The following is a 12,937-nucleotide window of genomic DNA, read 5'->3' on the forward strand; positions in this document are numbered from 1 at the left end:
AAATACAAAGGAAAAAATTAAATTCATTAAAATTACTAGTGTATACATTAACATCTTTAATAGTAAAACACATTTAATATTTTTAATTTGAAATTTTATTTTAGTTCATTATTTATTTTTACATTACATTCATACATAGATTATTAAATAAATATATTATTTTGAGGTACAATGTTATATTATTTTTTTTACTAAAACGCGAAATATTTGTTAATATTTCTATAGGATGTAGTTGCTTTGTCACTAGTTTTTTTGTTTTTGTTTTTCGTTTAGCAACTTAATTATATTTAAAATAATTAGAAATTTGCATGTTTCATACATACAATTTATTTACTATTTTAGCAAAATGTATATTGTATGTACAAATGTAGTGTTTTTTACCCCTTAATAAAAATCAATTAATATTCTCCAGCTGTCTTATACGCCGTAAACCTATGATTTTTTTCACCGTTTAAAAAAATATATATTCTATATGCAATATTCAAAATTTGTGTAGAGATTTTTTTAGGTTGTTTTTGGTTTAAGCTCAAAAATACAATAAACAAAATAAAAGCGTTAATAAGACAAAAAACACATAATTAAACGAAGAAAATACTTATTCAAAAAAGTTTATACAAACAAAATAGTCTTATGTTTTCAGACCCTTTTGATGACGTTTGACACGGGCGTAGGGACCTACGGCAGGGTCCATAATGAAGTCGTACAATACACGCACCCAGCTGGTGTGTTGAGGCATTGTGTCATAGAACTCAGGAGCTATTTTTTTAACTTCCGGCAAACGGGATCCCGGTACAGCGGGGAAATCATGATGTTCATTGTGATAGCCTACATTAAAGGTTATCCAGTTAAGGGGGCCATAATAGGAGTAGGTCTCAAATCCCTTGGCAAACATATAATGTTCCGATATGAAGTGACCAGCCACTGGATGTAATCCCATAGCCAAAATGGAACCCAATACAAGATAAGCCATTGCTTTCCAGCCGAAAAAGTAAACAACCAGCGCATTAAATGTTAATTGTATGATGGTATTAATAATTTCCAAGCGTGTTGGTGGCTTGGGATTTATAATTAGAGGACGGAATATATAGAAGAAAGGCTGCAGACATACCCAAAGGAATTTACCAAATGTGGAATCGAACAGTTTAGCCTCTAGTAATGTGGGTATATCAGTATCTATTACTTCATCGCCTTGGTATCTAAAAAATAGAGTTTTTTATACATAACAAAGTTAGAAATATGAATTCAGGCTTGGATCTATAATGTTCTGGTCTTTAAGTCTTTGGTTAGATTGTGATACTGAAACTTGTTTTGTAATAATATTACAAGGGAGTTTTATTAAAATAAAAAACTTGTTTATGTGAAACTATTTAAACAGCTTAAAAAAGTGCTAAATTTTTCACAAAATTATGGTATTAGTGTAAAGGAATGAAATGGAATTACATGAAACATAATAAAAATATATTTCAAACTTTACAAAATCCTTAACCATTGGAAAATGGTAGAATTTAAGTAAAAACTGTGAACATTTTGTTTGGATCAAAATGGAATCAAGAGAAACATGTCAAAAATTTTGCTTCAACATGAAAAATAACGTATGCAAATTATTTAAAATTTAAAAAAAAAAATCACAATTTTTTGTCAATTTGAAGAAAAATTTTACAAAGGAACAAAATGGATTTAAAAGAAGCATAGCAAAAATATGTTTTAAACTTTACAAAATTCATTGTAAATTTATTTATGTAAACATTATAAAAGCTTTGCTTGAAACGAAGTGGAATTAAGTGAAACATATTAAAAATGTGATTTGAAATATAACTAGATTTTTGGAAATCATTTAATTTTTTTAAAAAATTCAAAATAGTTTTTTAATTTGAAGATAAATTTTACAAAGGAACGAAATGGAATTATATGAAACATAACAATATACATATTTTGTAAACTTTACGAAACTAATTTATATCATTAATTCCATTAGAAAAATGGTATTAAATTATGAAATCTTTGTTTGGAACGAAGAGGAATTATGTGAAACATATTAAAAATTAAAAAAAAAAAAAATTTTGTTATACAGCGATTTCATATTCAGCGAAATTATTTCATTTGTGGACAATGTTTACATGGATATATGTACGTACATGCATGCTTTAATTTATGTAAAAACTAATTCTTAGTCGTTTGGTTTACTATAGTGTTGCAAATAATAAACAATTTGTTGTTAAACAAAAGTTCTATAAAGCCACTTGTTGTTTACTGTTAGAAATAAAAGAAAATTGAGAAAAGTGAATCACCGCCCACCACCAAAATGTGTGACGTACTATGTACAAATTTATATGTGAATTACTTATGTATACATTGTCTATAGTATGCATGTTATTTTTCTAATTTTAAAATATAATTTTAACTACCAATATTAGGAATTAAATTTTTATACTTTTTACTGATTAATTTAGTTAGTCAGACACCCAATTTACGTGCCATTTACTTTGCTCGGTAATAAACCAGATACTCAAATTGTTATTTGTTTTTGTTCTTGGCAAAAGATAAGATTACACACTAACAACGTGATACATGGAAAAAGGGGAAAATGTTTGATTGGATCGATAAAAACAAGGAACGACTGACCTATAAGAATAGATTCCAAATGGGTCACACTTAAAAAGGATACCTTATACTTATACACATTTTTACAATTTTATAAGGAGGAATTAATGGGTATGTTTGCTTACGCATTTTATTCAAAGGTTTAACAGACAACGACCTCCCAAAAGAATATCTCCCAACAAATATACATAAATATGTAAATCAAAAACAAACTTACCTATGATGTTCCAAATGATATTTTCGAAATGATATTGACATGGGCAAACCAATCGGTAAATTGCATATAAAACCTAATATACGATTGTGCATCGGTCGACTGTGTCCAAATGCCAAATTATGCGATATCTCATGAACAGCCAACATCAGCGAATGATTGAGGATGCCACCAAAACAGTATGCGGCTAATATCAGCAATGGCCAGGAGAAATCTTTAACAATAAATAAAGCCAATATTTGTGTGAGCACCATTGCCCCAGCCACCCACTTAAAATTCGGATCATAGCCGAAAAGCTTTTTGATTTGTGGATATTTTTCCAATATAATTTTGCGGCGTGAGGCATGCGGTTCCTCCGTGTATACCCATTCAAAGTCAGTTCTTGATACCTTCTGACCCATTGTTGAGATAAAAAATCTAACAAGTTAAAAAATAATGTTAACCGTGCGTGTACCACCGACTATTTTTTGGTATATTTTTTTCTATTTCTCTATTAATACTGTCGTCAAATGCGGTATGAAAAATTAATTAATATGCTGCTTCTTCTAGCATTCTTCTTCTTGATTTAATAGCTAATAAAACGAATCTGTGCGAGTTGTTGACAGTGGAAATTAATTATTTTTTATATAAGGAGTTTGACAGTTTCGGTTTTAACAGATAATTTTTTATATACAGTTTTTGACAGTATTGGCATACATTCTCAGCTACAAAAAGCCAATCAGCTGTTTAAATGTCATCTTTTATGTATTCGCTTTAATAATTTTTGTCTGCTTCTTCTTTTTTTATATGAACATTGTTGTTGTTTTGATAAAACATCATTAAAGTGCACAAAAATATGAATGTGTTATATATAAGTATTTTGTTACATTATTTTTAGCCATTTGCTATAATTTAAGCGTTTTTGTTTCTCTTATTAACTAAACAAGCGAAACAACTGGCTGCTATTCAACGTAAATTGATAACACAGCTTTAATTGCAATAAACTATACATGAACCTCAATTTACGGCCCTTGGCCAAACAACAAACTGTATATTTTATTTATTTTTTTTTTTCAAATTTAAGGAATTATTAAAATTTAATTAGTTTATGCATTAATATTAAAAAGCAAAACTACAAAAGATCGTTTTCTAATAAAAGTTAAATATTTTTAAATTTAATTCCAATACATTTTGAACAAATATTATTTGGAAAATTTTAGAAATCTCAATATATTAACAGAATTTTGAATAATTCAAGAACTTCAATTTTGAAGAAAATTTTAAATTTAAACATCCTCGAAAAAATTAACCCTTTCTGGATCAAAAAAAAAATGTATGCCAAGCTAAAAACCTGAAAATTTATATCTAGGATAATTCGAGTATCCTGAATCCAAAAAAAAAATATTTTTTTAATTTGAGTTTCCCTAAAATTCGAAAAACAGTCACCAAAAAATTACCTTCAATATTTTTTATTGATACTTTTTTGAGTATCAAATTCAAATCTAGATTCAAAATTTTTCCATCACATCAGAGTTTCCAGATATTGTGGCATTACGATTAAAAACCATTTTCGGCTATATTAGATATGATAAAATTTCTCTATTTTATCATACATGTAATACCAATATTATATGTATATTCTACTTCGAGATTATTAACCCAAACTAAGGGTAATAAAGGAGAAATGTAGAGAAAAATTCAGATTGTTTATTTATGGAAGTTACTTGTTTTAGATTTAAATATCCCTATGATTACACAGACAGATTACAGTCGACATAAACAATTGTATAAATAAAGATGTCTTCGCACTTTTATAACGGCTCAAATATAGTTTATTTTAAGGACATGATATCTCGAAAACTTGATGTTAAAGAGGAATTCAGATTCAGCGTATGAAATTCAGAAGAAATTTGCATGCATTCTAAAAAATGCTTGTTTTATTTTTTAAACATTTTCATCGATAATCTACAAATTTTAGTAATTTTTTATAAACAATACTTTAGTCAACAAAATTTCGTTCGTTTCGTTCAGTTCATTGACCCCCCTCCCCCTGTTCTGTATAAATATCTGTATCTATGTACCTACTTTGTGAAAATATGAGTAAAGGCTTGAGTCATCAGTCAGAATAAATAGAATGAATATAAACGATACGATTTGAGGTTAATGAGAAATTTACTGATTCAGGCTTAAGTCAAATAAACAAAATAAAAAAGAAAGCTAAACATGAAATGTGTACCGCCAATTAAAATAATTGTAAAATATGATTTTGGCGTTTTTCAGTTGACATTGTTGTTGACATGTTATGAAACAAACTCCACCTAGAACAATCCGAAATTGATAAACAATTTTTTGTACCCCTCAGATAATGCGAGTGAAATAGTTATCTCAACATCATCATATTAATGCCAATGTTGTTTGATTATCAAACACATGGTGCTTATAAAGATAAAAAGAACAGAATTTCGCTTAGCTCCAGAAGTTTAATTATCTTTCTGACCATTGTTGTTGGAACGACCTGTTCAGGGTTGGCAATATCCCATCATTTAAGCATAATTAGATTTATTTTAGGCAGTGTTTGTTTTTTTTTTTGTTCCATATATCGTAAATATGTATATTTCACACAGGCTATATTTATTAAAATTTTAATTATATTAGTAATTCTAATATTATTTGTTGGCTTTTATGTTTTTTGTATTTATTTTTCTTTACAATTTTATTCCAGTTTAATGATTTTAAAGACTGGTTTTACTTGTTATTTTATGTATTTTATTTTGAAATTAATTTAATAGTTGTTGTTTTGCTGTTGGTTGTTGTTGCTGTTGCTGCTGCAGTTTCTGCTGATGACGTGCGAATGGACAAACAAAGAAAAAGTAAAATAAATATGTTTAAATTAAATCAGCAATATTAGCGGGCATTTCCTCAATAGTAGTGTGATAGAATTGTTCAATATCCTTAAGGATTCTACGATCCTCTTCAGTAATAAAGTTGATAGCAACACCCTTACGACCGAAACGACCACCACGACCAATTCTAAAAGAAACGAAAGTAAATAAATATTAGATATTTGTTTGCATTTGTTCCCCGTGTGTGTGCAGACAGACATACCTATGAATGTAATTTTCTCTATTTGAAGGCAAGTCATAATTGATAACCAATGACACTTGCTGGACATCAATACCACGGGCCAGTAAATCGGTTGTAATAAGAACACGAGAAGAACCGGAACGGAATTGTTTCATGATCAATTCACGATCGCGTTGTTCCATATCACCGTGCATAGCTGAAACGGTGAAGTTGTGGTTGGTCATCTCTTCAGTCAACTGATCGACCTGTTAGGAAAGCAGAAATATAAAATTAGTAACCCTTTTTTCAAGTCAGATATATTGCTTGTTCTGATGCTTACCTTACGTCTGGTGTTGCAGAAGATTACTGACTGAGTAATGGATAATGTGTCGTACAAATCACACAAGGTACCAAGTTTCCAGTTCTCTTGTTTGACATTGATGTAGAATTGCTTAATACCTTCCAAGGTAAGTTCTTCCTTCTTAACTAAAATGCTAACGGGGTCACGCATGAAACAACGACTCACTTCCAATACATCTGGTGGCATGGTGGCCGAGAGAAGAATGACCTGCACATCGGTAGGAAGCATCTTGAAAACATCTTGGATCTGGTCCTTGAAACCACGAGACAACATTTCATCGGCTTCGTCCAAAACGAACAATTTAATGTTACTCGTGCGAAGAACCTTACGGTTGATCATATCGAACACACGACCGGGTGTGCCGACAACGACGTGACAACCAGCTTCCAAGTTGCGGGCATCCTCACGGACATTTGTTCCGCCAATGCAGGCGTGGGAATGAACTTTCATATACTCGCCAAGTGCCATGACAACACGTTGAATTTGAGTAGCCAACTCACGAGTTGGTGCCAAAATCAAGGCTTGACAGTCACGAATGGACGTATCGATTTGTTGAAGAATGGCAATCGAGAAGGTTGCAGTTTTACCAGTACCTTTAGTGACAAAACAAAATAAAAACGAAAAATGTAAACAAAAAACTATTTGTAGTTGTGGGGGAAATACTGCAACAACACTTACCGGACTGAGCTTGAGCAATGACGTCTCTGCCTCTCACACAAGGAATGATAGCGCGTTGCTGGATAGCTGAAGGTTTCTCGAAACCATAACCATAAATGCCACGCAAAAGTTCCTCGCGCAAATTCATGTCATCGAAGTTATCATAAACTTCGTGCCAGGTTGATTCAATAACACCTTCGGGTTCCATACCGGCGGGTCCTTCATGTACATCACTTCGATCATCCCTAAATAGACAGAGAAAAAAAAAAAAACAAAACAGAATTATAAAAATGATTTCTTTCAAGATTTAAAGTAGTTTTTGATGTTTTGGTGTATTTTAGCAGATTTTCTTTACATTATTTTCTAAAATGTGTATATATTTTTGTACTTTCGTTAATTCTTTTCTTTTTTGCAAATTTTTTTAAAATAATTTTCTATTTTTCACACGCGTGTGCACTTTTTAGCTTCTTTTTCGTAAATGTGAATAATTATTACTTTTTTTCTTTCTCATACGCTTTCCACCATTTTAATTTACTCATTTGAGTTTTGAGTGGCATTCAAACACACAAACAAATACAATACAGTACAACAACAACACCATCATCATCCTCATCAAATGCTAATCACAATTCCAGTCGCATTTGCCAATTCTTTCTGTTTTCTTTTCATGGCACCACCAACAACAAACATACACACACACTCAACATACATTGACTCAATCGTATGTTTTCTTTCTTCCTTTCTGTGAGTTAAAAAAAGGTGGTGTTTCATCGGCAACAAAAACAACAATGCCCGTTAAGAAAGGAGATGAAAAGAGAATGTGAAAAAATTATTCATCACTAGAAAATGTCGAAAAAAAACCACCAAAGAATTAATGAAAAATGGCCGATTCCATATTTTCCTCGTTTCTAATAAATGTTCAAGCTAATTATTTCCATTCTTAATTATTAGCAGGAATTTATAATAAATAAAAAATTTCTCTTGAATTATTTTGACTACATATTTTTCTTTTGTAGTTGTAGAGGTCGTGTTGCAATCGTTTTTTTTTGCCGATTTAATGTAGTTGCCGAAGAACCACTTATTCACGGGAAAAAATTCCAAAAAGTAATTTCTTTATATTTCTATAATTTTCACAACACTTTCATAACTTTTTATATGTGCACACGCAGAATTAAGTCTGCTATTCAAATATGTTATTTTTAATATTTTTTTCTTTTGTTTAATACTAACATTTTCTGAAAATAATTTGGCACTTTTTTTACACGTGCTGATTCTGATTTATAAAAGCAAGCGAAAGGGCTCTGTCTTCTGGCTGAATTTCTGACTTGCTGAATTTCTTCTTGCTGACACAACAACTGCAGCCAACTTTGCTGTAAATATCCGGCCAAATCATATGGCAGCACTAAAGAACATGCACTAAAAAATAATAACATCAATACATTTACAGCTGTTTGGAAAAAAAAAACAAAACAATAAACAAAAAAGAAAAATAAACAGTGAAGAAAACTTTTAGTAAATTAGCATGACACAGAGCATCCCATCACCAACCCAAGCACCAGGAACTTATATTGAAATGGAAAACTCACAAGATGAATTGCCGGTTATAGACTTCAAAGCAGATCGTTTTCCATTTTGCATTGTTTGGACTCCCATACCTATGCTGACTTGGTTCTTCCCATTCATTGGCCATATGGGTATTTGTATGTCGAATGGAGTTATACGAGATTTTGCTGGTCCCTATTTCGTTTCAGAAGATAATATGGGGTTTGGCAGGCCAACGCGTTACTTGCGCTTAAATCCCAAGTATGTAGACGGTAGTGCTCTAATGTGGGACGAAAATGTTTCCAAGGCTTCAGTGCTCTACGGTACTCGTATGCACAATCTATTCTGTGACAATTGTCACTCTCATGTGGCAACAGCGCTATGTGGTATGCGCTACAAAAATCGCACGAGCTGGAATATGATAATTTTAGCATTCTGGATGTTCGTTTGTGGACGCTACGTGGGCTTAGCAGGTTTTATTAAAACGTGGCTGCCCTTTCTGATCGTTTTAACTATATGCATTGTGTTGGGAGTATATTTTTGAGTTCCGAGTACACGATATAAATGAATTTATAGTATGTACCTATGTCGTATTTAATTAGCAGTAGTTTGATGTTATTAGCTTTACTAAAGAGTTTTAACGGTTTCCCAACCACTAACGATTACTTAATAAATAAATAGTTTTATTTAAAAAAAGAAACAAATTTATTTCATTTACAAAAACTAAAAGAAAAATTTAACAATTTAATCGCGCTCTGCCGCTCGAGTAACTTCGTCGGCCACCTCTAGCAGTTTCTTCCATTGTTGCAACGTTAATGAAATACCCTTCTTGCCCGGCATACTTTCGCCATTTTTCTCATAGAACTCGCGTATGTCAACATATTTGCGCCCTTTAAATTCATTAATGCGCACCTGGCGCTGTTTCTCTAAAACCCAATGAGTTGTATCGGCACCATCATCCTTACTACTTTTGGAATTTTTGTCCGAAGTCTCTTTAGACTTTTTGGCCGGAGAATGTCTCTGAAATGGCAGCAGTTGTTGAAATATATCTTGTATAATTTTATACGCAACTTACATCTTCTGGTCCAGAGTCACTGTCGCTCGTAGAATCATCTTTTTTAGTTTTAGGCATATTGTTTAAACACTTTTTCTTCTTTCAAGTTTTCGCAGAAAATAAATGCAAATGATGCTTAAAAATTGGCACAATGGCAGAGCCCTGCGCCGACAAATATTAACGGCGGCGGCTTAGTTTTCAACTACGTTTAGTTTTTAATTTTTCAACGATTTTAAATAAAAACGCAATCCGAGAGATCAGAAAGTAGGATTTTGGAAGCAAATATATTGTTTATAACAACAAAACAAAGCAAACTCAAAAGTTGTATGAGAAATTATGCAGGGATGAATAAAAAATTCTTAAAAATTAAAAACAAATCCTTTCTCCAAGTTTTACTAGGATCTGCCGATATTTAACCCTATCTTCCATATAAAACATCTTGCAGAAAATCAGTTTCTAAAAAATTTTGCATTAAAAAAATGATCAATAACGTAAAAACAAAGATATTTTATTTGTTTATTTACTAGCTATACCCAGTGTGCTGTGCTACCTAAAAGCAATATAAATAAGAAACCTACTTAACAATTTTGATGATTCTAACTACAATAGTTTTCCAGATATACAATTTGTTACATATGGGAGATTCCACGTTTAATTTAATCTATGAAAAATTTGAATAATCTAATAGTTTCCAGATATACAAAATTTTGTATTTAATTCATATGGAAAGTGCCAAGCCCCCAATTGAAAGTTCGCCCGTTATTCTCTAAATGTTCTTCAGTAAAATTTGAAGATTCTAGCTCTAATAGTTTCTCAGATATACGAATTTTTCTATTTAATTCATATGGGAGCTCCAAGCCCCCCAGATGAAAGTCCGCCCTTTTTTCTCCAAAATGTTCAGATGAATATTAAAGTTGTTCGTGCAAAATTTGAAGAATTTAGTTATATTAGTTTCCCAGATAAACGAATTTTTGTATTTAATTCATATGGGAGGTTCCGCTCCCCTCATTGGTAGTCCCCCAATTTATTACCCAAAATGTTTACATGGATGTTAAAGTTCTTCCAGAACAACATCATTTAAAGGGATCACAAAGAGATTGAAAAATATTCCAAAAGTTTCACTTTGAAAACATTATTAGAATGTATGAAAACTCGCAACTTTAAAGGCAGACTATTCCTATTTTAGCGGTAATTTATGATTAAAATAAGTAAGAAGTAAGAGTTATATTCGGCAAATCATATGTCGTAAAAAAACAAATTTCGGAAGTGGTCCGATCATTAGATTAATAAGAACGTCACCGTGATTTTCAGATTAGGGACTTAAATGTGGATTTGGATCAATAATATACTTATATAATTTAAAGTATTTTTTATAATTCTACTATAATTCTATCATAATGATAACTTTTGGAATGATGTATTAGCTATAAACTGATTTTCTGTAAGAGGGTTATATTGGCGGACCGATCCTCATAACTTTATTTTTCGGTTCCTAAAAATGTTTTTTTCGTCGACATCGACATTTGAAATTCATTTATGTATGTGCGTTTAAGTCATTTTCTCAAGAAGATTTCATATACATATTTGCATTACATATTTTCGTTCCAACAAAAATTGTTTTATTATGGTATTATTAAGTACGTAAAAAACGTTAAAATCAATTATTGAAGGGGGCAGGGTCAATTATGGCCTATAGAAATTTCGATTGATATCGTAAGCGAGATAAATTTTCGTCATATTTTTCATATTTTTATTTGTTCGACAAGTTATGAAGGATTCAAAAATATTTTTTGAATGTTCTCTGGTTTAAAAGATACATGGGTTGCAAAAGAAGTACCAAATTACAGTTTCTACCCGTTTATTCCCCAAAGGGGCCGAATTTGAAAAAAGTACCAGACACCTGTCCGCTTATATTTTAAATGAATGACGATAAGCTTTAAACTGTTTTTGTATCTTTTATAGTTTAGGAGATATGAGGTTACCGAATTTACCCGTTTTTACCATTTTTAACCTAATCATTCGAATTTCCTAATCATTCGAATTTCCAAAAATCCCGTCTTAGTGGATCTATTTGGTGGGAGACCAACCTCCTGTCCAAATTTAAGCTCTTTAGCTAAAATCGTTTAGGCTGTGCGATGATGAATCAGTCAGTCAGTCAGTAACGTTAGAATTTTATATATGTACGTATGTATGTACATATATAGATTTCGTGCATTGCATTATACTGTAAAAACATTCTAATGTTCGACTTGAATTCAAGTTTCGTTTTCACTGGAGAATGCTATTGAATTAAAGTGTAATGAAAGTGAATTTCAACACTTGAAATCTCACAAATATGCCAAATATAGATTTCGATAAACACTTTTGGGTATTAAACGAAAACAAAACCTGCCTTAAAAAAATTTCATCATAATTATTAACAATTTAACTAAATTCAACCCAACACTTGCTGTTTCTTTGTACAATGATCCTCGGTATAGTAGTATTATAGCATACAATCTTATTAATTTCAATTTTTAGTAAAAAATTATTTTTTTATTTAAAGAATATCATTTCTGTCATTTTAGATTTTCGCACACACACAACAACAGATTTTTTTGCCATAAAGGCAAATAAAAAATGCAGAAAACAGTTTGGCGCGAAAAATTCTAGCAGAATTTCTTTTCGCAGTCGGCAGTATTGACATCAACTGCACTTCCCATTTGAAATACACATGTTCGATACCCTAGCCCTTTACGGTATGACATACCAGCAATGTAAAAAGGTGTAGCTCCGTTGACGTCAACGAAGCTGGTTTGAAGTCAAAGCAGCGACTCGAATTAGGCGCGAAAACACGAAAATATCTGAGGCGAAGCATATACATCGAACGTTGAGCAAAGTTCTACACCGGCCAAATTTCAATGAGCGGCTTATTATTAGATAAAATAAAACTTGCTTAGATGAAAACAAATTAATTTTATATTGTAAAATTCCACAAATTTAGCGAAAGTATTCTGTAAATTGTACAAAATATGGCGAAATTTTCAAGCCGTATTAAGATGAAAAATTTTCGGCGGCGGCGGCTAGGCTTAGTCGGCTTAAGCCGAATCGGCGCGAGTCTCTGCACAATGGACACCAGAGCCCTGCGCTGACAAATATTACCGGCGGCGACGGCTGACACTAATATTGTCGGCGTCAGCTTAAAATCGACTGTTATTTTAAAATTTTCAACGATTTTAAATAATTAAAAACGGAATGAGAGAGATTAAAACGTGGCATCTTGAAAGTTAATATATAAAAAATCGGGATTATATTTGCAATACTATTTTATTTCATTTTTCGAGATTTATTTTTTATCTCACGAGAACTATTTTTATTTTAACTCTTCATTTGTATACCCTTCACCTTCGTAAGAATTCATTTAACTGCATCGAAAGCTTTAAGAAATAATTATAGGAATTAAATCAAAGGATAAGAGTCGACTTTT

At 31.4% G+C, this 12,937-nt stretch overlaps 4 protein-coding genes across 5 annotated transcripts; 1 reads left to right on the top strand and 3 right to left on the bottom strand.

Moving 5' to 3' along the window:
• Window positions 1-178: 178 nt before the first annotated feature.
• LOC119607018 (sphingolipid delta(4)-desaturase DES1) lies at window positions 179-3,390 on the bottom strand. Its single transcript, XM_037960722.1, has 2 exons — window positions 2,819-3,390; window positions 179-1,196 (listed from the first exon to the last, which is right to left on the bottom strand). Exons 1-2 carry the CDS (start codon window positions 3,214-3,216, stop codon window positions 629-631), a joined length of 966 nt encoding a protein of 321 aa, XP_037816650.1. The 5' UTR covers window positions 3,217-3,390; the 3' UTR covers window positions 179-628.
• A 2,147-nt stretch (window positions 3,391-5,537) lies between these two features.
• Window positions 5,538-8,259, bottom strand: LOC119607011 (eukaryotic initiation factor 4A). 2 transcript variants are annotated; one of them, XM_037960706.1, is made up of 5 exons: window positions 8,106-8,259; window positions 6,897-7,120; window positions 6,198-6,811; window positions 5,900-6,123; window positions 5,538-5,824 (listed from the first exon to the last, which is right to left on the bottom strand). In XM_037960706.1, coding segments are annotated over exons 1-5 (1,209 nt in total). In that variant the 5' UTR covers window positions 8,108-8,259; the 3' UTR covers window positions 5,538-5,679. The 2 variants fall into 2 exon arrangements, with proteins under 2 accessions (XP_037816634.1, XP_037816635.1); XM_037960707.1 differs by lacking the exon at window positions 8,106-8,259 and adding an exon at window positions 7,231-7,249.
• Window position 8,260: 1 nt separating this feature from the next.
• Window positions 8,261-9,108, top strand: LOC119607012 (transmembrane protein 222). The gene has a single exon (XM_037960708.1). The coding sequence runs from the start codon at window positions 8,398-8,400 to the stop codon at window positions 8,959-8,961; it is 564 nt and encodes a 187-aa protein (XP_037816636.1). The 5' UTR covers window positions 8,261-8,397; the 3' UTR covers window positions 8,962-9,108.
• On the bottom strand, window positions 9,084-9,669 carry LOC119607013 (RNA polymerase II transcriptional coactivator). Its single transcript, XM_037960709.1, has 2 exons — window positions 9,493-9,669; window positions 9,084-9,437 (listed from the first exon to the last, which is right to left on the bottom strand). Exons 1-2 carry the CDS (start codon window positions 9,547-9,549, stop codon window positions 9,162-9,164), a joined length of 333 nt encoding a protein of 110 aa, XP_037816637.1. The 5' UTR covers window positions 9,550-9,669; the 3' UTR covers window positions 9,084-9,161.
• Window positions 9,670-12,937: the final 3,268 nt, after the last annotated feature.

Source organism: Lucilia sericata, unplaced genomic scaffold (genome assembly GCF_015586225.1).
Source record: "Lucilia sericata isolate MDLA Ls3-8-SP2 unplaced genomic scaffold, ASM1558622v1 Contig000645F_arrow, whole genome shotgun sequence".
Taxonomy (NCBI): Eukaryota; Metazoa; Arthropoda; class Insecta; order Diptera; family Calliphoridae; genus Lucilia; species Lucilia sericata.

What these genes read in the sequence shown, in the direction of transcription:
- LOC119607018 (XM_037960722.1), bottom strand. Translation starts at nt 3,216, where the DNA reads ATGGGTCAGAAGGTATCAAGAACTGACTTTGAATGGGTATACACGGAG. An exon ending in TATCATTTGGAACATCATAG is followed by an intron (nt 1,197 to 2,818) that starts GTAAGTTTGTTT and finishes TCTATTTTTTAG; the next exon opens with ATACCAAGGCGATGAAGTAA.
- LOC119607011 (XM_037960706.1), bottom strand. An exon ending in CATTGCTCAAGCTCAGTCCG is followed by an intron (nt 6,812 to 6,896) that starts GTAAGTGTTGTT and finishes TTGTCACTAAAG; the next exon opens with GTACTGGTAAAACTGCAACC. An exon ending in TCTGCAACACCAGACGTAAG is followed by an intron (nt 6,124 to 6,197) that starts GTAAGCATCAGA and finishes CTTTCCTAACAG; the next exon opens with GTCGATCAGTTGACTGAAGA.
- LOC119607012 (XM_037960708.1), top strand. Translation starts at nt 8,398, where the DNA reads ATGACACAGAGCATCCCATCACCAACCCAAGCACCAGGAACTTATATT.
- LOC119607013 (XM_037960709.1), bottom strand. Translation starts at nt 9,549, where the DNA reads ATGCCTAAAACTAAAAAAGATGATTCTACGAGCGACAGTGACTCTGGA. An exon ending in GTGACTCTGGACCAGAAGAT is followed by an intron (nt 9,438 to 9,492) that starts GTAAGTTGCGTA and finishes CTGCCATTTCAG; the next exon opens with AGACATTCTCCGGCCAAAAA.